This window comes from Daucus carota, chromosome 2 (genome assembly GCF_001625215.2).
Source record: "Daucus carota subsp. sativus chromosome 2, DH1 v3.0, whole genome shotgun sequence".
Taxonomy (NCBI): Eukaryota; Viridiplantae; Streptophyta; class Magnoliopsida; order Apiales; family Apiaceae; genus Daucus; species Daucus carota.
Window position 1 is genome coordinate 27,007,995 of NC_030382.2, and position 26,634 is coordinate 27,034,628.

Sequence of the window (26,634 nt, forward strand, 5' to 3'; positions counted from 1 at the left end):
TGATTCGACTGAATGCTGACCCAAAGTTTCAATCATCTTTGTAGCACTGTCTCTATTACTCTGAGATGAATACGTTTGGGACAAAAGACTAGCCATGCATTTAAAAACTCTTGTATATAGTTTTATAAATTATTTTATTTTTTTTCCTTTTATAATGTTTATATTCTTATTCAGAAACAAAAAATTTAAAAGCAAGGTATAGAACTAAGTTTTATAGAAGCCTTGAAATACGTGTCAAACAAAGTAAAAATTGTATACAAATGACTAGGACAGAGAAAAACCAAACCAAATATACTCAGTTTATTCCGCTTAAAACAGGGTCTGAGGAAGATAAAATGTACGTAGACCATGCCCCTGCCCTTAAAGTAAAGAGGTTGTTTTCGTAAAAACCCCCGGCTTAGTGCACAATATATAAAGTAGTGTGTGATACAATAATAATATAATATTATGGGACTTACCTAATCAGTTGTCGGTGATGGTTGACGTGGTAAAGTCCGGTTGAGGAAACGAATGAAGAAATCAAGAATCACCACTTCCGCATATTGCAAGATTGAAGGCTTGAGAGAGGATAGATTGGTGCAAATCAAATTGAAGCATAAAACCTTGAAATCTTACAACGATCTGAAATAGAAATATCAAATTGGATAATAACCGTCACTATACACTTTAATTAATTTACTTCATTCTTTCTTTTGAAATCCATCTACGTCGGTTCTTCTTCATCTACGCTGCCAAAGCAACAACTGCCAATACACTAACTACCACCAATCCAATGGAGCCTCTGTGCACAACGGCGTCGTTTTGAGAAACAGGTGCAGCAGGAATGACGGAGACTCTTTTTTTGTTCTGAAGGCTTTTTATCTTTCTAAATGGCCATCCTTTCAGACCCATCCATGTTCCTCGTTTTCTCTGCAACAAAACTTACTGCTAACAAAGTTAACTACCGTATCCGTGTTAAGTGTTAAATTAATAGACATGGCCACCGTATAAAACTGTATGTTTCATCATCACCGCTCCTCTTCCCAACCCTCTTCAAAAAATGCATGAAACCAACACTCAATTAAATGATATAGCCCTACTCTTCAAACCAGAAATGTCATAACTATGGCAAGCCCTCCATACAAAATTTCCTAGTATGAAAAGTCTGTCTATCTCTCCAAAAAAAATGCACCACAAATTGCAAATCCAGAAAAGGGCAGGAGGACTAGGACATAGAGGATGATAACAAAACAAAAACATTGATCCCTGAGTACTTGCAACATTAGGCAAAATATGTGATTGTCTTGAACCTTGAGGGGAATATGCAAAGTTTCAGTAGTATGGTAGTGCTTAAATACAGTAGAAGCTGAGATATTTCACTTATATCCCCAATAGTAACTCTAGGAATACCAGCTTAGGAATGTGATTTAGCATAAAAGCTTTCAGAATGACATGGTTCGTCCTAAACTTTCCACTTACCAAACATAATTTTAGTACAACAAAATCTGCTCCTCATTAATAATATAATTTGAAACCAATATCCAAGCAGTTTTTTTGTCAGGAACATCCAAGCAGTTTTAGTCACAAAGAAACAATTCAGTTCAAGACTCTCAATTAGAAGTATATACACACGAAACACTCATGTATTAGTTATAGAGTTATAAGCTGTTAGAATAATTTAAAAAAAACACAGATCAGGGACTTGCATACAGAAAGAATTAAGCATCTCTCAATCTGATTGATGACAGTCTTCTTGCATCGAATGCATTATGGCACTATGCCCTGCATTTATATAAAAAATATATCTATAAGACTTGTACAAATATAAGACTTGTACAAATATCTATCTTTGGGACAAAACATGCAGATAATATACAAGTCAATAGGAATACACCCATATATAAAACAGATAACCCACATTACAAGCTTCTTGCAGGGGATGTTTTAGACAGATATAAACTCATGTATCACTTATCTTTTAAAGAAACCTATGTATGAGATATAAAGGTTATGAAATAAACAAGCCATGTCAAACCTTGATGACGTATCGTGTTTACTTGAGGCCCTGCCATTTCTCTTCCATCATCACTAAGCAACAAAATTCCTGATGCACTTACAATGAACGGAAATGCAAGTGGCGGTGATATTGGAGATTTTGCCACCTTTATATATCTTTGGCCTACAAAGCACATACAAACAAATTTATAGTCACTATATAATTATAAGTTGAAGTGGGAGCTAATTAATACGTATGCCAAGTACAGTTTACACTTTACAGTATAACTAAGATCGACAGAGTGCTGAAAGTGAGATCTTCAGGGAATCATTCAATTTAAGTACTAATCATCAACTTAAATTGGGTCCTTTCTACTATAAATATAAATTATTAAACTATAATGGAGTCATTTCTGAGCACACTGTTAATATACATATTGCTGGGATATAAACTATACTAGTCACGTTAATTAATGCCTGTAACGTTATTTACTGGAAACTTGCATAAACTACTAATTCAACAACCGGAAAGTTCACAGAGAATTTTATACAATTATAGATGAAAAGGTTTGGTGCATAGATACTGTGTCGATTTTCATTATAAAACCAAATATAATTCAAACCTTAAAGCTTGGCATATACAGGAGAACTGCAAAACATAATTCAGAATATCCCATCCTAACTAGTTTTGTTCCACATAATCTAGACAGAACTCGAGAGTAATTGAAGATAGTAGAATGAAAGATGTAAGCAAAAGTTGGATCATTTTATAAGTTGGGTTATATACCTATAGAATTCTTAAGTAATCAACTAGATCTACTTAAAGTTTATGGTAATTAATTTACATTAACAATGTATTGGCATACCAATTCTTATATGTTCCATCCTAATCCAAATCTTATATAATTAACAAGAAGCTTCCAACACCATTTAAAAGGCACAACGGCACACAATAAGTTAACAAACATATTCTGTGTTCAAACTTTGATATGCGTAAATGATATGACATGAGTGATAGCTAAAAACAAAAGCAGTCAGTTAGGGAAATGTTGTAATCCATCCAAATCTCAAGTTACACAAGTTAGTAAAGTATGTTCTTTTCTATTATATAGATGAAAAAATGAGGATTTGAAAATGGAAGAGAAGAAGTGAATTCCTTTATTGAACAGGGAAGTACTCATACCGTAAATAGTTAGATCCCAACTAGCTGCATCTAAACTATTATAAAGCTGGAATATACAAAAAAATAGAAAAATTATTATATACACTACTCCGTACTACCGATATTCCGCCTCAAGTTTGGAGGTGTCTGATGATCAGACAGGCCTAAATTGGAACACAAATGCTGTAACTGTGGAGATGATAGTATTTTAGTATGTATAATAGCTAGTTGATGCTTGGTCAGAAGATACGAAATCTGTAAAAGACCTTCAAGGACTTTGCCTCATGTGAAGTGGCAGTCAACTCCATTATGTTTAGGTCTTTCATGAAAAACTGGGTTCTTGGCAATGTGTAAAGCGGACTGATTATCACAGTGGAGAGGCACTGGTTCAAGTTCAGAAACCCCCAATTTTGTTAAGAAGCGAACAACCAAGCAACCTCAGACACAATATTTAGCCTCAGAACTCGATTTGGAAACAGTAGACTGTTTTTTTGATTTCCACGAAACAAGAGAACCACCCAGTATAAGAATATAACCAGTGACGGATCGTCGGGTGTGAGGAAAAGATCCCCAATCAGAATCAGAGAAGGCTTGTAATGTTAGCTTTGTTGGGCCTTGTAATTTGATACCCCGTCCAATACTTGAAGAGATGTATCTTAAAACATGATGCAAGGCATGGCATGTAAACGTGATGACAGTGTGTCTGCATAAATTGACTCAAGCATGAAGAGATGTATCTTAAAACATGATGTAAGGCATGGCATGCAAACGTGATGACAGTGTGTCTGCATAAATTGACTCAAGCATTGGACAGTGTAGCTAAGATCTGGCCTAGTTTTTGTCAGAAAATTAAGCTTGCCAACAAGGGATCGATAGACTTCAGCCTCTGGAAACAAATCACCTTCATCAGCATGGAGTTTAAGATCTAGAGGGAGTGGTGTAACTGCTCTTTTAGAAAGGTCTAGACCACAGGATCTTTGTTTTTGTTGTGATGAAAAGTTCGGGCCAGGACATCACTGCAAGAAAAAGGAATTACAAATCGTTTGGATGCAAGGAGATTAGCGGGAGCTTGAAGTGAACAAATCCAATGGAAATTATGAGGAAACAATCGAGCCATATTATTATGGAAGAATTTCTTCATTTCAACCTTGAGGATAAGGTTTGAGTTTGGGCAGCGAGCACTGTTAGGAAACACAATTAGTACAATAAACATCTAAAGCCTGTTTGTTTCTCCCGAAAGCTGGGGCTTAAAGCTTCGTCTGACTTTAAGGTGGAAAATGTCTGTTTGTGTAATAAGTCAGAAGTCGGCTCAAAGTCTGGAATAAGCCAAAAGCTGACTTAAAGCCAGAAGTTAGATTGAGGTACTTTTTTCAGCGACTTAATTTTTTTGAACTTTTTTTTGATAAAAATTAACCATAAGTCACAAATTTACCATAAATCATTTTTATTTATATTATAATAATTTTAATAACCCATAAGTCATTAATAAATCAAAATTACCCAAACATATATATTAAGCTCCCAAACATATATATTAAACTGGCTTTTGAGGAGGGGTGGGTGTGATGGTGCAGTTTCTGAGCCAATCGTGTGCGTGCACGTGGCCATGCAGTTAATGCATCTCTTGGTAACTGTGGGGGTATATATGTATGTCTTAAAAACCAGTTCTGAGTATATTTGTCTGAAGCTTTAGTTTTTCCGAAGTGCTCCGCTTTTTCACCTGTAAGTTGCGAGAGGCCGTTCGGGGGAGTAAAGTGCAACCGTTCTCTTTGTCATTTCCGTTAACAAGTAAGCATCGCCGGCGATCCTTTGTGTTTATGCTTGTCTTTTCTCGTTATGTTGCTGCTGAGTTGTATTTTGCTGATGTGTTTAGACTTTGCTTTTTTCATCGTGTTTGTTGCCGCTCTTACTGTGTTTTGCGTATTTGGTTGCTCGCCGGCGTATATAAGTGTCGTAATCGCGTTGTTGCGCCGTAGTGTGGGTAGATCGGTGTTTTAGGGCTTGTGCTTCGGTTGTTTGAAACGTCTGAATGTTTGTGTTTTCGTCTTTGATTTGTGATGGTAGTAGTGAAGCTTTTGTCGCCGTGGCTGCCGTCTTTACGGTGGCGTTTGCGGTCTGAGGGCGGTGTAGCGACCTCGGGATTGTCGTCTCGGGTTGTGCACCATTAGGGTTAGGTTGAAGTTTTAAGGTTTGTAATATGCGGCGGTTGCACGTGTTTGTACTGTAGGTGTTTGATAATATGTTTGTATGGGGGTCGCGGGTAACAAAAAGGGGGTGTGTTGTGGAACGTGTTTTTCTCTTTGATTTGTATGCCGCTAATGTTGGCGGGATGAAGATGATGTATGTAACGGGTTCTTCTCTGTGTGGCCACCTTGCAGGTAATTGATGACTGCTGCGGCTGAGGAAGTGCGCCTGGAAGCTATTCACTTTGGTACTGAGGAAGAGATGGCTGTCATGCCCGGGGAAGACTATTTTGACCCCGTGACGCGGGAGGCAAGGCCGCTGATTAGTTTGTCTAGTCGGTGGCGGGATTTTCCGCGGTTTACCATTCCTCTTCCTCCCAAAGACCTGCACTACAGGTTCTTTGAGGATCAGAGCAGCTTCTACCGGGCCGCCAAGATACGCCCGGTGGAGATAAACAATGCCAAGGTGGAGCAAGAACTGGCAGGCTGTGAGCATGTTCAGAGGAGGAGCACGTTCAATGCGGCGGAGTATGGGCCATACATGGCGAAGCTGTTTCGGTTTGGGAGCGACTATAGCTGGAGGCCTGCCCGGGATGAGGAGAGGTTGCACCATCGTGGTGCTGGCGGGTCCATATGTGTGACCCTCGAACAGCTGAAGGCGGGTTTGAGGTTCCCGATGCACCGTTTTATGTGGGACCTTGTCTGCGTGCATTTGAAGTGCTCTATCTCGCAGATCACGCCCAACGCGATCCGGGCTATTAACTGGTTTATAGCGAGTTGCACCGCTCTGGCGAAGCAGCCTACTTTGAAGGCCTTTTTTCACCTGTTTAACATCAAGACTAGCACGGCGAAACCGTTTGTGGAGTTGCCTTTTGCCAATAAGAGCAGCGTGATTGGTAGAGAGCTTGTGGATTATATGCCATTTGATTTTCCGAATAGCATGACGGACTGGCAGTATGAATTTATGGTGGTGGCGGGTGGCGAATTGGCGTGGATGCCTAATATGGCTCGGAAAGTAGAGAAGAGCTATCGTGCGCCGCGGGATCACTTGTCCGCGGTTGATGTGGAGATATTGGTCGGTATTACGAAGGCGTTGGGGAGTACCTGGACCAAGAATGCATTCTTTGAGAACGGGAGGCTGCAACTATACCTGCGTAAGTTTTTGACTTTGCTAAATGTGGGGGGAGTTTGCTTTGTGTTTGGTGGTTTTTTTTTTTTTTTTGGCTTTGTAGTGTTGTGATATGTTGCTTGTTTTTGCAGTCCTGGACCCGCGATTGACGGAGTTGCCGCCCTTGGAGGGCATGACTGATGAAGAAGAGATAAAATTGCTCACGGGCTTGTTGAACCGAAATCCCCCTAGGTATAGGGGTGCTGCTAGGGTGGAAGGTGGAGGCCGGTCGCAGGCAAGGCGCCGCGCGCCAGCTCAAAGCCGGGCGGGTCGAGCGTCTGTCAGGGCGACCCGGGCCGCGGTTTTGCAACCTGCGGCGGCGGCCATTGGGGCCTCTACCTCGGGAACGGCGGGTCGTGGTCGCGCGCTGCTTCTGAGGGATGAGGCGGAGCCCGCGACTGAGCAGGATGAAAATGTGGCAAGTGAGGAGGTGGAAAACCCAGATGTGTTTGGGGATGCGGAGGATGATGAGGAGGATGTTGGAAGGAGTCCTGAGATCCATGAGATTGCGGACAGCGAAGAAAGAGAAGGTGGCGGTCATACCACCGCGGGCGAGTTTGACGATGGTCTTGGCGGGGAGGGCGAGACCGAGGTCAGTGCACAGGCTGGCGGGAAAGTTGTGGAGGCGGGATCGTCCCGTGCAGTTGGAGAGAAAGAAGGTGTAGAGGTCGGCGGGTCGTCGACTGTGTTGATGTTGGAAAACCCGACAACAGAGGGACAGACTCCCGAGGTTCCCAGGCGGAGAAAACGGGTTCGAAGTGCCGGGAGTGGCCGAAAGTTGACCTTGAGTGCCCAGATTGGGCGCCGCGTGAAGCGTCGCGGCAATGTGGATTTGATAGCGGGTGTTAGTGCTGGGGATGCGTCCGGGACCGAGGACGAATTGGGACCTGTGGATGCCCGCCGTGTGGGGCGAGGGAATTTGTTCGGAGCCGGGCCACCAGGACAGGTTGGCCTCACTGAAGATGATTTTGAAAAGTTGGATGGGTTGGGATGGAAAAAGCTGGTGCGTCGTTCCGAGCTCCATCACAGGAAGGTATGTGTTGTGCAGTTGCTTTTGTACTTAGCGTTTAATTTTGTGTATGTGGGTTGTGATATGTTTTCTGATGGTTGTTGCAGGCTCGAGGGTATGACTTGGCGTTAAGCACCCGAGGAGAAATGTTCCGCCAGGACAATATCGCACTGCGGAAGCAGGTTGCTGATCTGGAAGGTCAAAAGAAGACCTTGGTGGAGAACTTCCATGCAGTCGAGGATCAAAAGAAAGAACTTGCCCAAGAGATGGAGACTCTCAAAGCTGACTGGCAGGTGCTTTCGGATCGAAGGGGCCTTGTGGACAAGGAGTTGGAGACTCAAAGGCTGTTTTGGGAGGGGAAGGAGGCGGCCTCGGAGCGGACTTTCACCGAGCTGCGTAAGCGTGCCGAAGAAGCTGAAGCTATGGTTGCGTCGCGACCCACTGAGGAGATGGCCATCCGGAAATATCAGGCTAGTGTTGAATACCGTGCTGCCTTGGCCAAAGCTTTTGAGGATGGGGTCTCTTCTGTGAAAGAAAGTGCAGAGTATTTGAGTCTAGTTGCGGGCGCGGGTGGTTCTTCCTCTGGTGTTGACGCTTTGGAGAAGCGGGTAGCGGATCTGGCATCTTCCTTGAAGAAAGCAAAGTCTAAGGCACACAAGAGGAAGAAGAAGAACAAGAAGCTTGCTGACCGGGTGAAGGAGCTGGAGAGTGCGGGTGGGAGCTCTGGAGGCAGTGCTGGGACAAAGAGTCCAAAAATTCTGGAAACCGTGGATGAGAATCCCGCGGTGGAGGAGACAGAGGTTTCCCGCTCCGCAGCTGAGGAAAGGGAGAACCCGGACACGGTCATGGCTGATGCAGAGAAGCAACCCGAGACCGAGGCTGCCACCCCGGAGGGGGATGAAGAGTTTGTTGATGATTCGACCGAGACCCCCACCATTTAACTCCTTTGTCTCTAAATTGTTGCTTTTTAAGTTACGTTTGAACTTGGCTGGTTAGACTATTTGAACTTATTCTTTTGGGATTGTAATTTGCCGTGCAATGGCGGGTGACTTGTGTGTGGATTTGGGCTGTGCGTTTAATATGCTTTTGTTTGGTTTTTTAGTTGCGTGTATGTGCTTGTGCTTTGTGTTGCTTGCTCGAGTTTACAGGTTGTAGCTTTGCCGTTGTCAGGGCATGGTTGCGGATACGCGGCCATGCCTTGCTATATTTTTGTTGTTGCGTGTGGATTTGGTCTAGGGGAAGGATGGCGGTGGTCGTCCTTCCTCCTAGGTTATATGCTTGTTTTGTGACAGGTGGCTGCCAGGCACGTGCGGGAGTAGTATAAATAGCCTGCCTCCGAAACGAAGGTATTATGCTCCTTCACTCCTTTGTTGTTTTATCCTTGTGTGTTGCAGAAAATCGTGTTAATTATGTCCAATCTTGCAGGCTCTCGCTGTTACTGTGATCGTCCTGTTGTGATGAAGACTATCTGGGGTGGCCGGAATGCTGGGCGGCGTATGGAGGCTTGTGTTGCGGGTGACTGCTACTATGAAGTTTGGATTGACGAGCCGCTTAGCACTCGTGCTCGAGGTGCCCTTGAGGAACTGGTGCAGAAGAACAAGGACCTGCACGAATCTTATCACAAGAAGATGGAGCGTGTTCGTGCCCGCCAGGTGAAGCGTCGTGGTGCGATCTGGGCGCAGTTGCAGCTCATTCACAATGAGCTTTCCGCGGGTGATTCGAGCGAGGAGGATGAGGCATTTTAGATGTCGTTGCCGCCGTGCTAGTTGGTGTATTTCCTAAGTACCCCCGTTGTATATTTCGGGGGTCCATTGTTGTTTGTGTTTTCTGTTTGTGTGCGTTTGTAATATGCTTGGTACGCGTTGATGTGGCTTGACCCGGGTAGCGCTGTTCCCGCGGCGGCCGTTAGCTGATCTTTGTAAGCTGTGGGTTATATATTATAAGTTGTCCGTTTGTCTTGTGTGTAAAGGTGCTTTTATGTGCTTTTTGTTGAGATGTGCTTTATATACTGTGCTTTTTATGTGCTTCTTGTTGGATGAATCATCAGGATGCAAATTAACGGAAAACATCGTTAATAATATATATAAGTCCAAAAGGATGCCCGTTTACATGCTATGAATCATTAAGCCATGTCTGCTACTGATAGTATTTCTTGAGCTTTTCTGCGTGCCAAGTATTGTTGACCTCCGTGCCATCCAAGTGGGATAGCTTGTAAGAGCCGGGACGGATGACTTGCGCTATTTTATATGGTCCTTCCCACTTGGGCATTAGCTTTCCCGTGTGGCGCGGGTCTGATGCTTCGGTTGCTCTGTTGACTAGGTCGCCCACCTGGAATGCCCGCATTCGGACCCGCTTTCCGAAGAAGTCCCTTGTCTTCTCTTTGTAAAGCTCCATTTTTTGGACTGCTTCTGCTCGGACTTCATCCAGTAGCTCTAAGTTAGTCCGCATCCCCTCGATGCTGTCGTTGATGTTGAAGTTTTGTATGCGAAAGGATGGTGATCCTATTTCCACTGGTGCCAGTGCTTCTGCCCCGAATGCTAGTTTAAATGGTGTTTCCCCCGTGCTAGTTTTCTGTGTGGTGCGGTAGGACCATAGGACTTGGGGTAGGTGTTCTGGCCATTTTTTCTTGGATTCTGTGAGGCTTTTTTCTAGCCCGCGAAGGATGATGCGATTTGTGACTTCGACTTGTCCGTTGCTTTGCGGGTGGCAGACCGATGCTTTTTTGTGCTTGATCCCGTGATCAGAGAGGAAGGTGGTGAACTTCTTACCTACGAATTGTGTCCCGTTGTCGGAGATGAGAGTTGTGGGAATACCGAACCGGGTGATTATCTGGTTGCGGACAAACCGGATTGCGTCCTCCTGGGTGATAGTCCTGAGTGCTTTGGCTTCCGCCCACTTGGTCATATAGTCGATAGCCACCATGACAAATTGGAGTTCCCCGCGGGCTTTGGGAAAGGGTCCCATAATGTCGATTCCCCACACAGCGAATGGGATAGGGGAGAGTATTGAAACTGGGACCGCGGGGGCTGCGCGTGGGACGTTGCTGAAGAGCTGGCATTGGTGGCATGCTCTGACAAAGGCTTTGCAATCCTTTGCCATAGTTGGCCAATAGTATCCTTGGCGCAAGATCTTGTGTGTAAGGGCCTTGCCCGCCATGTGGTCCCCGCATATCCCTTCGTGAACCTCCCGCATGCAGTATGTGGCTTCGTCGTCATCGACGCATTTGAGAATGGGGGAGTCGAAGTTTCGACGGTAGAGAACATCGCCTTGTAGGAAGAATTTGGTTGCATGTGCCTTGACCTGTCGGGCTTTACTATGCTCGTTTGGCAGAGTTCCGTTCCGGAGGTAAGCGATGAGCGGGGTCATCCAGTTGTCTTCGTTGAGCGTAATGTTGAGCTGTTCCCTGGACTCTGTTGAGGGATGCGGGAGAGATAGGAAGTATACGGGACCATCCGAGGTCGTGTATTCTCCCTCTAGGAGTTTGGATAGGCTGTCAGCCATTGAGTTGTCTTCCCGGTCTATTTGGTGGAGCTGGTAGCTTTTGAGCGTGGACAAGCGGGTCTGCACTTGTTGTTGGTATTGAGCTAGAGTCGAATCTTTGACCGCGTAGTCACCCGTTGTCTGGCGGACTACCAGCTGGGAGTCGCTGTATATGGTAAGATTTTGCAGTTGCAGAGTCATGGCGAGGTCTAAACCTGAAAGCAGGGCCTCATACTCCGCCTGGTTGTTGGTGGCCTTGAAGTTGAGCTGAAGGGCTTGTTTTATACAAAAACCATCCGGGCTAATGAGTATGGCTCCGGCCCCGCATCTGGTGTTGGTGGCGGAGCCGTCCACGTAAAGCTTCCACCCTTCCGCGACCGGGAGGGGTTTTTGGTCGTCCGGTGCTTCTTCGTCCGGTTTAGCAAAGTTACACTCCACGACGAAGTCTGCCAGGGCCTGTGCTTTGATCGCGGTTCTCGGGACATAAGTGAGGTGGAATTGGCTGAGCTCGATCGCCCAGTTAATAAGTCGTCCTGACAGCTCAGGCTTGTGGAGAATTTTGCGCAAGGGTTGATTCGTGACGACCCGTATCTCTCGCCCTTGGAAATAGTGACGAAGCTTCCTGCTTGCCATGACAAGGGCTAGGGCTGTTTTCTCTGTATTGGGGTAGCGGGTTTCTGCGTCCTTGAGTGTTTGGCTGACATAGTAAACCGGTCTTTGCACCGTTTCTGCTTCCTTAATAAGCACTGCGCCCACTGTTTTGTCAGAAACTGCCAGATATAGTGACAATGGTTCGCTAGGGGACGCGGTCGTCAAGAGTGGCGCGGACGCCAGGTATGTCTTGAGGTCCTCAAAGGCCTTTTGGCATTCCTCTGTCCATGTGAGCTTTTTGGTTTTGAGTGCTCCTTTGAGTGTGTCGAAGAAAGGGAGGCATCGTTCCGCAAGCTTGGATATGAACCGTCGCAATGCTGCGAGGCGCCCCGTGAGGCGTTGAACGTCCTTGATGGTTTTTCGGGGCTGCATGTCAATGACGGCTTGGATTTTTTCCGGGTTGGCCTCGATCCCGCGTTGGCTCACCAGGAAACCCAAGAATTTTCCCGCTCCCAAGGCGAAAGTGCATTTGTCGGGGTTAAGTTTCATGTTGTGTTTTCTGAGGTTTGCGAAGCATTCTCGCAGGTCGGCCAAGTGCGTCTCTTGGAGCATAGATTTGACAATCATGTCATCGACATAGACTTCCATGTTGCGTCCTAATTGTGGTGCGAAGATCTTATTCATCATGCGTTGGTAGGTGGCGCCCGCGTTGATGAGACCGAAAGGCATGACCTTGTAGCAGTATACTCCTCTATGAGTGATGAAAGCGGTTTTCTCGCAGTCTTCCGGTGCCATCTTAATCTGGTTGTACCCTGAGAAGGCGTCCATGAAACTGAGCATGAGGTGCCCGGCCGTTGCGTCAATGAGTTGGTCTATGCTTGGTAACGGGTACGGATCCTTAGGGCATGCTGCGTTAAGGTCTGTGTAATCGACGCACATGCGCCACTTTCCGTTAGCTTTCTTGACGAGCACAACGTTTGCCACCCAATCCGGGTATGAGACCTCGCAGATCAAATCTGCGTCTAGCAGTTTATCTATTTCCGCGTCGATTGCTTTTTGGCGGTCAGGCGCGAAGTTGCGCCGCTTCTGTTTTTTCGGCGCCTTCTTGGGGTCGACACTTAGTTTGTGCATGGCCACGGATTCATCGAGGCCGGGCATGTCTTTTGGGCTCCATGCAAAGACGTCTGCGTATTCGCGCAGCAAATCTGTGAGTTCCTTCTTGAACACTGACTCCAAACCGGCCCCAATGCTGATTTTCCGCGTAGGGTCGGTGGGAGAGAGTTGAATTTGCTCTGTTGCCACGGCGGGCTTTGCCATGGGCTGCTCATCCCGTAACAAGCATTTCTTGAGCTCGGCGTCCATGCGCGGGGGCTCTTCGTGCGTGGGATCATGGGTTTCTATGACCTGCACCTCTCGGTGCCGCTTGTTCTTCCTTTGGAGGTTCTCTGCGTGTTTCTTTCGCTTCTCCTGCTTTCGTTTGTCGGCGTTTTCCCGCTTGATGTTTCCGGGCTCGGTGGCCGCTAGGACTAAGGCTATCCCATAGCATCGTTTCGAGGTTTCAGAATCCCCCTTGATTTCGCCTATTCCTGTGGGAGTTGGAAACTTCAATTTGAGGTGTGAGGTCGATGGGATCGCTCTGAGCGCATTCAGGGTTGGTCTCCCTAGGATCATGTTGTATGAGGAAACTGCGTTGATGATATAAAATTTGATTGTCTTGGTGATTTGGTGGGGGGGTGACCCGAAGGTGACCGGCAGATGGGCTACTCCCGCTATGGGCACAGCGTTGTGTCCGAAACCGTATAAAGGTGTCTCTTCAAGGCAGGGTTCGGGGACCGCGTTGTTCAGGCGCAACCGGTCCCAGGTGTGCTGGAAGCAGATGTCCGCAGAGGAACCGTTATCCACCAATATTCTTTTTACCTCATTTTCGGCTATTACCAGGGATACGACTAGGGCCTCGTTGTGATCCGGGTTGATACCCTCGTAGTCTGCATGTGTGAAGTATATGGGGCTGTGCACCTCCCCCTGGGCGATTGCATACACTGAAGGCCCGCTGGGGATAGGGGGCGTGACGGTGCCGCCGAAGACGGGATTGACCACATTTCGACCGTCTCGGTGGTCTTGTGGCGGTGGTGGTGGCAAATCGCGAGGGAGGTATTGGTTTAGGTTTCCCGCTTTAGCTTGTCGTTCCAGGAAGTGTTTGAGTGCGAGGCAGCTATCCGTAGAGTGCCCATGTGTTTCGTGATATTCGCAGTGGCGCTCTTTGTTCCGGTCCTCCGGGTTCGTCCACATAGCTGGCGGTGCTTGGTAAAAGGGCTTGTTTTTAATGTCTCTTAATAGGGCCGACCGGGTCAGGCTGAACTTAGTCCAATTAGGCTCAGGGCGGGAACCCACCGCGGGGCCCAGACGATCCTTCACGGATATGTTGTTGTTTTTGTTGGCGGGAGGTCCATGCGTAGTTTGAACTTGCATTTGCTCCACGGGTTTTTGGTACGGGGCGTGTCGCTCACGTGGGTAGTGTTTCTGATTGCTAGCGGGAGGTGCTCGCGCCCGTTTCAACACGGCCAGAGATTCCGCTTCCGTGACGGCTTGGGATGCCAGGTCATATGCCTTGGCTAATGTTGTAGGCTGTACTTCCATTAGTTTGACAACGTATTTTTCGCATTCATACGGGTCAAGTCCTCTCTTCAAATGGACGAGGGCCTCTATCTCGTTTACACAGATGATCTTGTTGACCGCTTCCTTGAAGCGATTGATGTAGCTCTGCAGGGACTCCCCTTCTCTTTGCCCGATGGTTTGCAAGTAGGAAGTATGCACCTCCTGAGGTTGGTTTGCCCTGAATTTGTTCAGGAATGCCCTTTTAAAGTCGGCCCAAGTGTCTATGCTCCTGGCGGGGACGCGGCTGAACCACCGTTGCGCGCTTCCCCTCAAGGTGGCGGCGAAGAAACGGCATTTAGTGAGGTCGCGGTACTCGTAGTGCAGGGCCAGTTGGTTAAAGTAGCTGAGGTGTTCCTCGGGATCTCCCATCCCGTCAAAGGGGTTTAGGTTGAGGTGCTTGATGTGCCTTTGCTTTGGTTCGTCCTCGAGTCTCTTTGTAAAAGGGGATTCCCCGGCTTCACCACTGGTGCCATCTTCGAGGCGCTTCTTTAGGGCCATGAGCGTATTGAGCATGTCCGCGTTAGAGGGATTGACGCTTCCTGTGTCGTTGCGGACCTCTGGGGTTTCGGTACGACGGCCCTCGAGACGGGCGCGGGCCTTTTCGTACTCTGCTTGCTTGGCTTCGAGCTCTTTTTTCAGATCCCGGATTCTCCTATTTTCCTTCCAGGTTGAGGGGCGGTGTTGTTGGCCACCGTGGTTTTTGTGGTTCGTGTTTTGCGACGGTCCGAGGTGTGACGCTGTGGATTTCTGCGGGTGAGGCTGGCTATGAGCCTCACTTCGCTCCTCCTCGTCTTGGGGTTCATGGTTTCCGCGCGCTTCCCCTCTAGGTTGTGGGAAGGCAGATGCTACTTTCAGCATTATGTCGATCTGTTGCTGTGTGAACTTTGTCAGGTCAATGGGCCCTCCCTGAGTGAGCGGGGGAGGTACTGCGTTGGTGTTTTGCCCCGCGTTGGGGATGGAGTTCCCGGATGGGGATAAGTCTTGCAGGAGTACGTCGTCGCCGACTACTTGAACGTTAGGGTTGGTAGGGTCGGGGTTTAGTAGGTTGGTGTTTTGCATGTTTGGGCGAGGGTTTGCCATGTTGCTGGTCTGACTTACTATAAGTCCGGATCGAGTTTGCATAAATTTGCCCGACTTCTAGGGATGCGATTAGGTTTCTCTTAGGGAGAAGTCCCCTTCCTGGCGCGGCAAATGATAACTCCAAATCTCGTCTAGGGTTCCAATGCACTGTTCCGGGAAGCTTCAGGCAAGACCTAACCTGCAAAACAACGCTACACGGGGGGTGACATCCCGTGAGGCGCCTCCGGCGTGATAATCAGTGATTTGGATGTGCTTGACAAGTTAGGGAAATCAGAGAGTTTTCACTCCAAAGTATGGTGTGTTTTGAGAGAGAGAGAGAGCTTTTCTGAGGAAAATTGCACTTACCTTCCACTTTGGCTGGGGAGTTCCTTATATAGGCCCTTGGCCGCCACTGTAGCTACAGTGGCGGGAATGGGTCTATAGCCACTCCCCAGCATGGGTGGCTGTCTTGGTGCAACTACTGTCCTTTTGGGATTGGTGCATGCTTGTTATCCTGTTTGCCTTGTACTTAGTAATGATGAGGTCTGACTTTGGGGGTCTCCAAACCCTGTAGCTGGGGCGGGTACTGTTGGCGGTCACTGTAGCGTGGTACCTTATCAGGATGCAAGGAGATTAGCGGGAGCTTGAAGTGAACAAATCCAATGGAAATTATGAGGAAACAATCGAGCCATATTATTATGGAAGAATTTCTTCATTTCAACCTTGAGGATAAGGTTTGAGTTTGGGCAGCGAGCACTGTTAGGAAACACAATTAGTACAATAAACATCTAAAGCCTGTTTGTTTCTCCCGAAAGCTGGGGCTTAAAGCTTCGTCTGACTTTAAGGTGGAAAATGTCTGTTTGTGTAATAAGTCAGAAGTCGGCTCAAAGTCTGGAATAAGCCAAAAGCTGACTTAAAGCCAGAAGTTAGATTGAGGTACTTTTTTCAGCGACTTAATTTTTTTGAACTTTTTTTTTTATAAAAATTAACCATAAGTCACAAATTTACCATAAATCATTTTTATTTATATTATAATAATTTTAATAACCCATAAGTCATTAATAAATCAAAATTACCCAAACATATATATTAAGCTCCCAGCTTATCAAATAAGTCACGTTAAGTTATAAGCCATAAGCTCAGCCAAACGGGCTCCTAATCAGTTACAGATCATACAGTAATAATCAATTTGTGCATCAGTTACAGATTTGAAAAGGAGGATTTGGTAGAGACAATAGTATTTCAGGGGTTTGGCGTTATAAGTAGGGGAGTCATTTGTATGTTAGGGGTAGGAAGAAATAACACTGAAGTGTGTTTTTGCGGAGTGAATGGTCCCTCGAATACCACCTAAGGTTGTTTTTTCAATAGTGTTAACAATCTAATATTTTTCATATTGTCATGCACTCTTTCTAGACTATTATTACAATTAAATACTTCTAATTTATCGATATATTCCAGTACCTAACAAATTGTCAATGGTCACAAACCTGATATAGCTTCAAGCACGAGACGAATGGTAACAGCATGTGCCCAATTAATCCCAAGAGCTGCAACCAGATGGGAATCAGATCTTGTGGGATCTTTGTTACCAAATTGAATTGGCCCTGTAAAAAAAATCTTCAGTGTCACTTGCCAACTAAGATAACTTTTATTTTTTTAGGTATTGATAATAATCTCCTGGAACTTGGAGCACCTTGCCACTGGTCGGGCAGTCCTTCATTTGCAATATATTATCATCACTCTATACTTTAGTCAATCTATATACAATTAAAATATTGATTTAAAATGATTTAATATTTTGTCATAATATACGAGGAGGTCAAAGCTTGAACAGATTGAAACTTTTAGAATGTGATCTGGATTTGTGATTTGATAAGCTAAAAAAAATTGACAAAAAAGCAAGAAAAGCCTAGATATAGTGTTTGAACGTGTAATATATGGTCTGGTAAGGCCTCCCTCTAATACCTTGAAGTTTTAGATGAATTGTTTTATTGACATGGTACAAAAGCTCGGTGTTAGCATAGGTCTAGAGTTCACCCCTGCTACCTAACATCTTAAGGTTATAAATGAGTTGGTCATTTAACAAATAGTACCCCCAAAGATGTTAGCCCAAGATCATGCCATTTCTATCACATTCATACAAACTTTCTGCCACCTCTCCCTCAAGCAAGCATTTTTTACTAGCATTTGAAGTAGAATCTTTCGAATTGCCCCCCCCCCCCCCCCCCTTTCGCTTGAGCATTGCTGAACAGAATTTTGCTGAAAAGCTGATGCCCACTCCTTCGTCAAGCTCTTCTCAGCACCAGATCTAGGAGTCTTTCTAGAAAGACAATTTACCACTATAATTTGGTTGTATTCATTATACTAGTTGACAATTATGGGGAAACTATACAAACCCATTTTAATTAGTTTCTAGTTATTCTATACTTCTAACTTTACTATAGGCTCGCTATAGAGGAAAAGACAGGAATGATACAAAACTGAGAAGAGAGTCTTAGAGGAGAAAAAAAGAGGCGGCTTTGGAGTTGGTCAGTTGGAATTTAAAACCGGATCAGCATACTAGTTTCACCTTTCCTTCTTTCTTTATAGTAGTTATTGATGTGTATCTTATACAAAGAATTCAATTTTGTTTAGTCATGAATTTGATGTTCATTATAATTGTTTGTATTGATGTGTAAGTTTTGCTTTGCATGTAATGATCAACTTTAAAATTGAAATGGCAGTTAATGTGCGACTTCAAAGACATAAACAAAGTTCGCACTGTGATTAACATTCATTATCATTTTGTTGTTAGGATAAGAATCAACCTGATCATCATAATTAGTCAAACTGAGGCCGAGTTCAAAGCTGTTCATATAGGGGAATTGATTACTGATCAATGAATTAGATCATATTAAGAGTAGGAAGAACCTGCGGATAATTGTGTACCCGAGACATTAATATAGAGATGATAAAAGATACTGCGGACTTTCTCATACGATGTTATTTTTATATTGTGGGATTTCGTGTATAACTTAAATGAAGATAACAATAGGAATTATTAAACATTCTAAAATAGCTTATGTGGAATTGATTTAATACATGTTAGAATTGTAAAATCGATAAAATTGCCATACTGTACCTTCAAAAGAATACCGAGAAATCTGATCAAAGCTTTGCGATCGTACTTGGTTTGTCAATACTACAGGTATTTGAGATAACTCTGCAAGTGACCTGAAGGATTCAAAGGAATATTATCATAAAGGTGAAAACAGACGATTATCAAATAAAGAATTTAAAAAAAAAATTAACAGGAATAAGAGAGTTAATTGCTCACTTAATAAAAGAAATATGCCAACCCAATTGATTCTGTCTAGAATGGCCCTGTTCATATTCCCTGAATTAAGGTATCATGTCAGCCGAAAACAATGCCAATTATCATCACTGGAAGAACAAGTAAACTCAAGAGGTAAAAATGTAGTAATTAATGAATGGTTTAATAGGTTAGCACCAACATTTCCCCCCGTCATTTTTGTTGAGGTGTGAGAAATCGAAATTGTTTATCTTTATCTTTTCAAAGGGACGAAACTTTCATGAAATATACACAGAAACAAATAAAATCCTGCTTATTTGGAGAGCTGTAAAGTGTAAAAGATTACTTCTGTCAAAGACAAATGAAAGAATTGGTAAAGAAAAAAATTATAATTTAACCAGCAACTGAAAGCTTAAATGACATTTTTCATGCAAGATTCAAGTCTCAATCAAAAAAGAGTGCTTGTATGTATTTCCATCTGCAAGATTTTGCAATTGCTGTAAGACTCTTGGAGAGATCAATAAACTACGTTCAGTTATCAGTTGTGTACACTTTCATTGATTTCATGATTACCCTGAAACAAGAACATAAGTTCAGCAATCAGTTGTATACACTTTCACTGAATTTAATGCTTACCCTGAAACAAGAGCAGTCATGCTATCGACTATGAGCAACTTCACTTGTTGTTGAAGAAGTAAAACTTTTATTTGTTGCAAGCTGGTGAAGAATGAACAAACTAATGTGAATCACAATTCAAGCAAATAATTCTCATGTCCAGTATCTTAATCTCTGGAAAAAGGATTTGGGATATAGGTACTTAAAATACAAACATTGTAAATAAACTTTGAGTGTAAAAGATGTAATCCGGCTTCGGCAAACCCACATATGTTTTCTAATTTGCTGTAGTAACGGAAAATTATATTTGATGCTGGGTTTCCTGTCAACAGACTTCTAGGAAGTTACAGTGATATGGCACTTTTTCTGCATTGACTTTGGTGATTTGTTTTATGTGGAACCAAGTAGATAAACTGAAGCCTATTAAGTTTTTGCCTTCAAATCAGCTAACCCATATATCATAAGCGCATGGGATAAACACCAAACTATATAAACACCCTTTCTGTGTTCAGTTTATAATCTATTAATAAATAATAAAAAAATTATACTGCCTGCGCTCCTTTTTGTAAGGCGTTTGACTTTTTTCATGTATTTCCACAAAAATTAACTCGAAGTTAAAATTAATATTTTTTAAAATTTTCTTTTTTGAATAAAAATTTAATATGTATATTTTTATTCAGAAAAAGAATAAATTAAAAATTACTAATTTTAACTATTTAGTTGAGCCTCGTTAGAATACGTGAAAAAAGTCAAAGGACTTGTAAAGTGGACCAGAGGGAGTAGTAACCATTGTACCTTTCAGTGAATTCAGAGAGCGATTCTGGTTGCAGAACTACAATCCTCCCAGCCATCTGTAATATGACGTGAATATTATTTTTGAGACACGGAGTACGGTTACATGAATCATTTAAGTACAGAGTATACCTCTTCGGCCATGCCCTTCATGCGAAATAACTCTGGAAAACTGTTAAAGCCAATTTCTATTAACCTGAGATAAAAAGAATCACAGTGTACAACTGGTTACAATTACGGAACTTTAAGATTTTTCATTAGTAAAGAAGTGTTATGAACTTCTGTTGGTACCGTTTTGAGCTGAATTTAGATTCTACATCAATATATATCACTTTGCCACACAAACCTCCATAGGTTTTAGGTAGCGAAGCGAGTAATGAAAGCTTTAGGCAAAACTGCGACAAATACATTAAACAGAGGGTAATTAGTTTATCTGGTCCAACAATTAATTAATAAAATATATATATAACACAGATCTCCCTGTAAATTCGCCATAAAGAGAGATGCCTTGTGGCATTTGCGAACAGTACAAACTGTTACAGACAACTGATAACTTCTTCAATATGGAGATTGTGAAAGCACGAGAGTGAGATATATATTGGTCAAAGTTAGTTCTAGTACTTGCGTTTTGCCGATTCCTGCAGGACCAACAACCTCAGTCAAAACACCATTTGGTATCCCACCACATAGTGCTGCATCTAACCCATTCAGATGTGTGGGAAGAAAGCTGGGATGATTCTCTGTTTGGCTATGTTGCTTCCAGAGTGAGAGAGCCTAAAAACACAACTAAACAACCATTATTAAATATGCAAAACATGCATCATTTCTCACACATGTAGAAAGATAACGAGCTCATTACAGGGATTAGTGAACTTACAGTTTGATATGGTGGACATGTGATTTCACTAATGTGGGCAATTGCAGAGACCACTTCTGATAATCCAATATCTAATAGCTCCATCAGATCAAATTCAGTTAATGACAACACGTCCTGAAACGAAAGAAAACATAAAAACCAACCTCTAAATAGTTGTACTTTGAATTCAAGAGTTTTTGGAAATAAGAATGCCGAGGACCGAAACTAAGCTGAAAATCTAATGTCCGACTTGGCTGGAGGGAATGAAATTTGAGCTTTATTGGAAGTATATATTCATAATTTCTTTCAGCAATATATATTTATATATATGTATATATACTTTCATTTGCACCATCCATTTCTTTTTTCTTTTCTTTTTGCTAAATAAAATTAAATTGAACCGAAAACAAGATACAAATCTAGGGGCATTCCCTGCGGAAGAGACAAAAGCTAAACCTTACAAAGACAGGCTAAGACAATTACAGACCAGATAAAGCTGGTCTAACAATTCTAATCAAAAAGCCTAGAAAATTCTTAGAAGAAATTACAAAGTTTAAAGTCTTGCTTTTCTCAACAGCAGATCTAAGGGAAATAAGACACGCCTACAAATGAGCTATCACTGAACATAAAGATTAGTAGATAAAGCTATGAGGGGATAAGTCCTGCTTTGCTCTTTTCTGGAAAATATTGCATGTAAACAGTTTCCCCCTCACAGATTTCTAAATAATGCGAATTAGCCCAGTGGCAGGAGTATTATTCCCCGGATCTTAAATTTCTCTCAGCCCAAATATGGTAAAAGGCCGAACAGATGCAGAGAAAGGCCACATTGGTTCTTGTCTCGTCAACCTGAGCTAATAAACATCTCCCACTGCATAGATCATCCCAAACATTACTCACAGCAACAGGGCCCACCATCCATTTCATTCACAATAATTTTAACCTTGAGCTCCTGTAAATTTGAAAAATAAAAAAGAAGTTCATTCTTTGTTCTACTCTTTCTCTTCAGTCTTCACAGACCTCGTCATAAAAACTTTAAACTAATTCCGATCTTTAATATTTAATTTTTTTTTTTTTGACAATGGGGAACCTTTAGAAGTAAACTCCGGGTGTAGACCACCCTACTAGACCGGAGATCGAACCCCTAACCACAAATTCTCCAACAATCTCCACAACCACTAGGCCACCTCTTGGGGGTTTTGTTTCACTTGAATTCCTCCAACCAAACGAAGCATAACAGTTTTTTAAGACTATACTTGTGGTCTCCATAAATTTATAAACTGAAAAGCGAAACACACAAGAAGCAACGCATATGATGATCAGTAGTGGGTGAAAACTGAAGCATATGACATACCCTCGTCTCCAAAAAAAACAATATCTGCATTTTCACATAAGAATTATCAACGCAATTATCTAAATCAACAAGCTAGCTATCTATAATCACAAAGCTTTTGTTTCTTACTATTTACTAGTTGGATTATCATGTGACAAAAAACAAAATCAAATCCCCTAAAAAGTTAAATCCGAATTCAAGATACATAAAGGAGAAATAACCTTGGCAGTAATCAAGTTACGAGCAGCAAAAACATTGGATATTGATTTAGGGAGCCCCATTTCACTAATCACCCTATTAGCCATATGTACTCCAACTGTTTGATACAACGCTTGTATGAAAAGTTAGAGTCCACCGAAGCTTCTGTTATACGGAGTTCAACTATTTTTGTTGCCGCCAAAACTGGTCAAGTTTTATGCATTCGTTTCGTTGCTTTATTTATTTTTTTTGGTCACATGCATTCGTTGCTTTATGTAACTTCGATATATCATGGAAATCAACTAAGTACAAATTTCTGTTTTCATTTATACCACTAATTTTAAATTAAGTCCTATGGTAAATTTTTGCGATTAGAATAAATATTTTTTTCTTAAATTATATAATATGAACTTATACACAATATAACATGATGATAAATAATAAATTTAAATATTGGATAAGATAAATTCACAGAAGTATAGATTGAATTTAAATGAAAAGAAAGATTGATACATGTTTTGTTAGGAAAAATGAAGTTTAATTGATGTAGTAAGAAATATGGGCATACACTTATTTCGCAAAAACTTTAATAGTAACTATTTTGATTTATGAAAAATTAAAATTTATAAATCTAACTTTATTTTAAATTACTAATACAAACGAGGCCAAACATTTGTCCATTTGATATTTTTGAACAAAAAAAATAAAATATTTAACAACTAATCCGTTAAATATATCAAATTATGATATTGTTATGAATAATGTGTGGATGACTTTCTCAACTTTTTGTATGCTCTCATTATTAGCCAACCTTTGGTTCTCCATTTTCTTGTAACATACATTCTACTAGCCTATAAAAGGTTTGCTTGTACCTTGATTATGAACATAGAAATAAGATGGTCTCCTCCCTTGTTAATTAAGTTGTCTCTCAAAGTCTCTTCTCTTATATATAATATATTATATATAACACGTTATCAACACGATAGTGTAAATAGGTGTTGGAAATCCAAGAAGTAGAAGGATTCTACTAAATCTTGTTATTTCGATTTGTCCATCAAGTAAGTACAAGAATGTAGCTTACTTTGCTTTGCTTGCAATAGTATGATCTTTATTTTATTATGTGTTTGATTCTTATAAATTTCATATCTGATTCATTATTCAGCGGAATTTATTGATCTTATACTCGTTGTAAAGTTCTTTTGATCATCTACAATTTTTCTTCTTCGTGTATTTCTAAAATATGCTCATAAGTATGTCAAAATCTGCATTTTGTGTAATCAGATTATATGATTCAAATTGATGTGCTATCACTTCTAAAATTCATAATAAATTGAATATTTGTCCAAATATTATGAGCAATACCATTCTGGAAACCTCTTTTCGATATCTACTTTTTGTCTTTACATTCCATTATCATATTCAGTGATTTCGATGTCTTAAATATCAAAATACTTCTGCAGTCCACAAATATTTGTTTTCTGAATTCGTTACTTGTTCGTTTTTAACGAGCCTTACCATTCTGGATAGATCTTAGAATATTCTACATTTTTTGTGTTTTATACTTTTCTAGATAAAATCATCTTCATAGAGTAATTTGGCATTCTTTGAAACTGATTAGATTTGACTTTATCATATTTTTATGACTTTATCATAGAGTAAATTGATATTTATATTTGAGTTATGATATTGGATTAATATGTTTTGATGTTAGTATAGACCTATTTGTGACATACATGATAAATTTATTAAGGTCTTAACTTGATGTTTGATCTCTACATAATTTGTTTTAGTATTTGTAATATCTAATCTTACAAAGTTTGAGTTCAATGTACTTGATGTCACTAAAAAAAAAAATACTTGACATGGATTTTGGATGCGGAAATCCATCTAAGTGTTACCAGCCTTCGTGACGGAATAAAGAAGGGAAATAAGGCCTATGAGCAAGATAAGGCAAAGGCTATGATTTTTCTCCGCCATCATCTTGATGAAGGCTTGAAAACTAACTATTAAAGATTCACAAACTCTTTGGAAGGATCTAAAAGAAAAATATGATCATAAAAAAAACGAAGTGATACTTCCTAAGGCTCACTATGATTGGGTTCACTTGCGCTTGCAAGACTATAAAAGTTTGAGCCAGTATAACTTTGCAATGTTTAAAATTACAACTCCACCGAAGTTGTGGCGAGAATATCACTGATAAAGATATGTTGGAGAAAACATACTCCACATTTCTTGTCAAAAATATGCTCATTCATCAATAATATCGTGAACGTGGATTCACAAAATATTTAGAGCGTATTTTAAGTATTGCTCCTTGCTGAACAAAACAATGAACCCGACTGGTTCAACACCATTCCCTGAAGTGAATGTTGTGTTTATTCATGATTATGAAAAAAATAATAAGACCTATTGACCTGGTCAGGGACATGCCCGTGATTGTGATTTTGGGCATGGTCGAGGACATGATTACCACAGTTTCTCCATTTTTTTAAATAAGATTAAAAAAATGCTCACCTCTAGAATTGGAGGAAAAATGAGGAGAAACCAAAGAAAAATGTGATGCCTTACAGGATCACATGAAAATTAGTGATTTCTTTGAAGATGGGAATGTGGAGATAACCAAATTTGGTGGTGGCGATAATTAAGTCATATATTTAAAGCCTTGCTTTGCTTGTTGAATATAAAAATATTTATGTTTGAACTCGGAAATGATTGCCTGGGTATATATTATGAAACCTCCTATTTAAATTATTTAAAATATTATATTTTCTAAAATATTTATATATTTTCTTTTGAAGAAATATGGCCGGTAACCTCTCATTATGTGACGTGAAAGATGAAGAATCATTTTGTTTGGCGGATGGTGCAACAACACATACAATTTTTAAAAATAAAGCATATTTTTCGCATCTAACATTAGCCAAAGCTAATGTCAATACAATATCGGGTGCATCAAATATAATTGAAGGCTCCGGAAGAGCAAGTACAGTGCTACCTAATGGTGAATGTTTATTGATTGAAAATGCACTGTTCTCCACCCGATCAAAAAAAAATCTTTTGAGTTTTAAAGATATACGCCACAATGGCTATCATATTGAGACAACAAATGATCTTGATAATGAATATCTATGTATCACGACTATAGTCTCAGGGAGGAAACATGTGATAGAAAAACTCTCATCATATAACTCTGGATTATATTATACCTTCATAAATCTAGCTGAGTCACATATGACTATTAATAAAAAGTCTGTTACCCGATAAATTCTATTATACGGCATGATCGTTTAGGCCATCCGGGTTCAACAATGATGCGAAGAATTATTGAGAAATCAAATGGACATCCACTCAAAAACAAAATTGTTTTATTGTCCAAAGATTTTTCATGTGTTGCTTACTTGCAATCGAATGCCCAAAATTTTTGGAGCGAATTCAAGGAGATATATGTGGATAGGGATGACAGAAATGACCGATCCGAATGGATACCCGACCGTTTCAGCCCGAATGGATTTTACCGAACCCGATATTTTGGATTTGGATATTAGGTATTATGTATCGAAACCTGACTCGAAATCCAAATGCGATCTGAACCCGATCCGAACCTGAAACCCGAAAAAAAATCCGAATATTATAATATATATATATATATATTTTATTTTTATTTTTGGGGCCATGATATATATATTGTTTCAATATATTATATATTATACTAATATACTGAGTTACTAAATACTAGGTAGTTTAATAGTTTATGAGTCACTGAATCATAAGGCAGTCAATACTTTATTACTCTCGGTGACTTCTAGCCTCTCACATAGTCACATGAATCCCTAATTTAACAAGTCGCCGACTCGTCTCTTTCAACTTTCAGGTCGCTGCTTTCTTCTTCTTCTTTATTCTCCCGATCTCAATTTGCTTTGTTTCTATTTTCTTTATTCACTGCTTTCTCTTTCGCAACTAGCGTGAGTGACAATCTGGTCCTTTATACCACAATTTATGAAGAGCAGACTCCGAAACAATCAGATATCAAGAAAATCATTCGAATTGTTTTTCTTTGCCTTGCTTGCAATTTTGTTCGGATCACATAGATTCTGTATTGTATGATGCTCTCAATTCGGGTTTAGATGAAAGCCGAACCTGATCCGAAATCCATTGGATCGGGTTCGGGTTTTGTTTTTCAAATACGTTTGGTTTTGGATCGGGTTCGGGTTTGGTGAAAATTTTCGGGTTCAGGTTTGGATATCACAAATATCTGAACCGATCCAACCTG

The 26,634-nt window shown here is 41.5% G+C and overlaps 1 protein-coding gene across 2 annotated transcripts; it reads right to left on the minus strand.

The window, feature by feature from the left end:
* Positions 1 to 380: 380 nt before the first annotated feature.
* On the minus strand, positions 381 to 22,584 carry LOC108205765 (DNA repair protein RAD51 homolog 2). Of its 2 annotated transcripts, XM_064087041.1 has the most exons (13): positions 22,388 to 22,584; positions 22,188 to 22,211; positions 20,858 to 20,971; positions 20,602 to 20,754; positions 20,272 to 20,375; positions 20,113 to 20,176; positions 19,984 to 20,039; positions 19,210 to 19,290; positions 18,598 to 18,657; positions 18,403 to 18,494; positions 16,769 to 16,885; positions 2,015 to 2,158; positions 381 to 1,761 (listed from the first exon to the last, which is right to left on the minus strand). In XM_064087041.1, exons 1-13 carry the CDS (start codon positions 22,469 to 22,471, stop codon positions 1,709 to 1,711), a joined length of 1,146 nt encoding a protein of 381 aa, XP_063943111.1. In that variant the 5' UTR covers positions 22,472 to 22,584; the 3' UTR covers positions 381 to 1,708. The 2 variants fall into 2 exon arrangements, with proteins under 2 accessions (XP_063943111.1, XP_017231315.1); XM_017375826.2 differs by lacking the exon at positions 22,188 to 22,211 and having other exon boundaries at positions 384 to 1,761; positions 22,388 to 22,582.
* Between the last annotated feature and the right edge of the window lie 4,050 nt (positions 22,585 to 26,634).

Excerpts from the sequence above, each read along its gene's own strand:
- LOC108205765 (XM_064087041.1), bottom strand. The coding sequence starts at position 22,471 with ATGGCTAATAGGGTGATTAGTGAAATGGGGCTCCCTAAATCAATATCC. Across the intron at positions 20,177-20,271 it reads TCTAAATTCAGCTCAAAACG|GTTAATAGAAATTGGCTTTA; the intron begins GTACCAACAGAA and ends TTTTTATCTCAG. Across the intron at positions 1,762-2,014 it reads AAACACGATACGTCATCAAG|GGCATAGTGCCATAATGCAT; the intron begins GTTTGACATGGC and ends ATATAAATGCAG.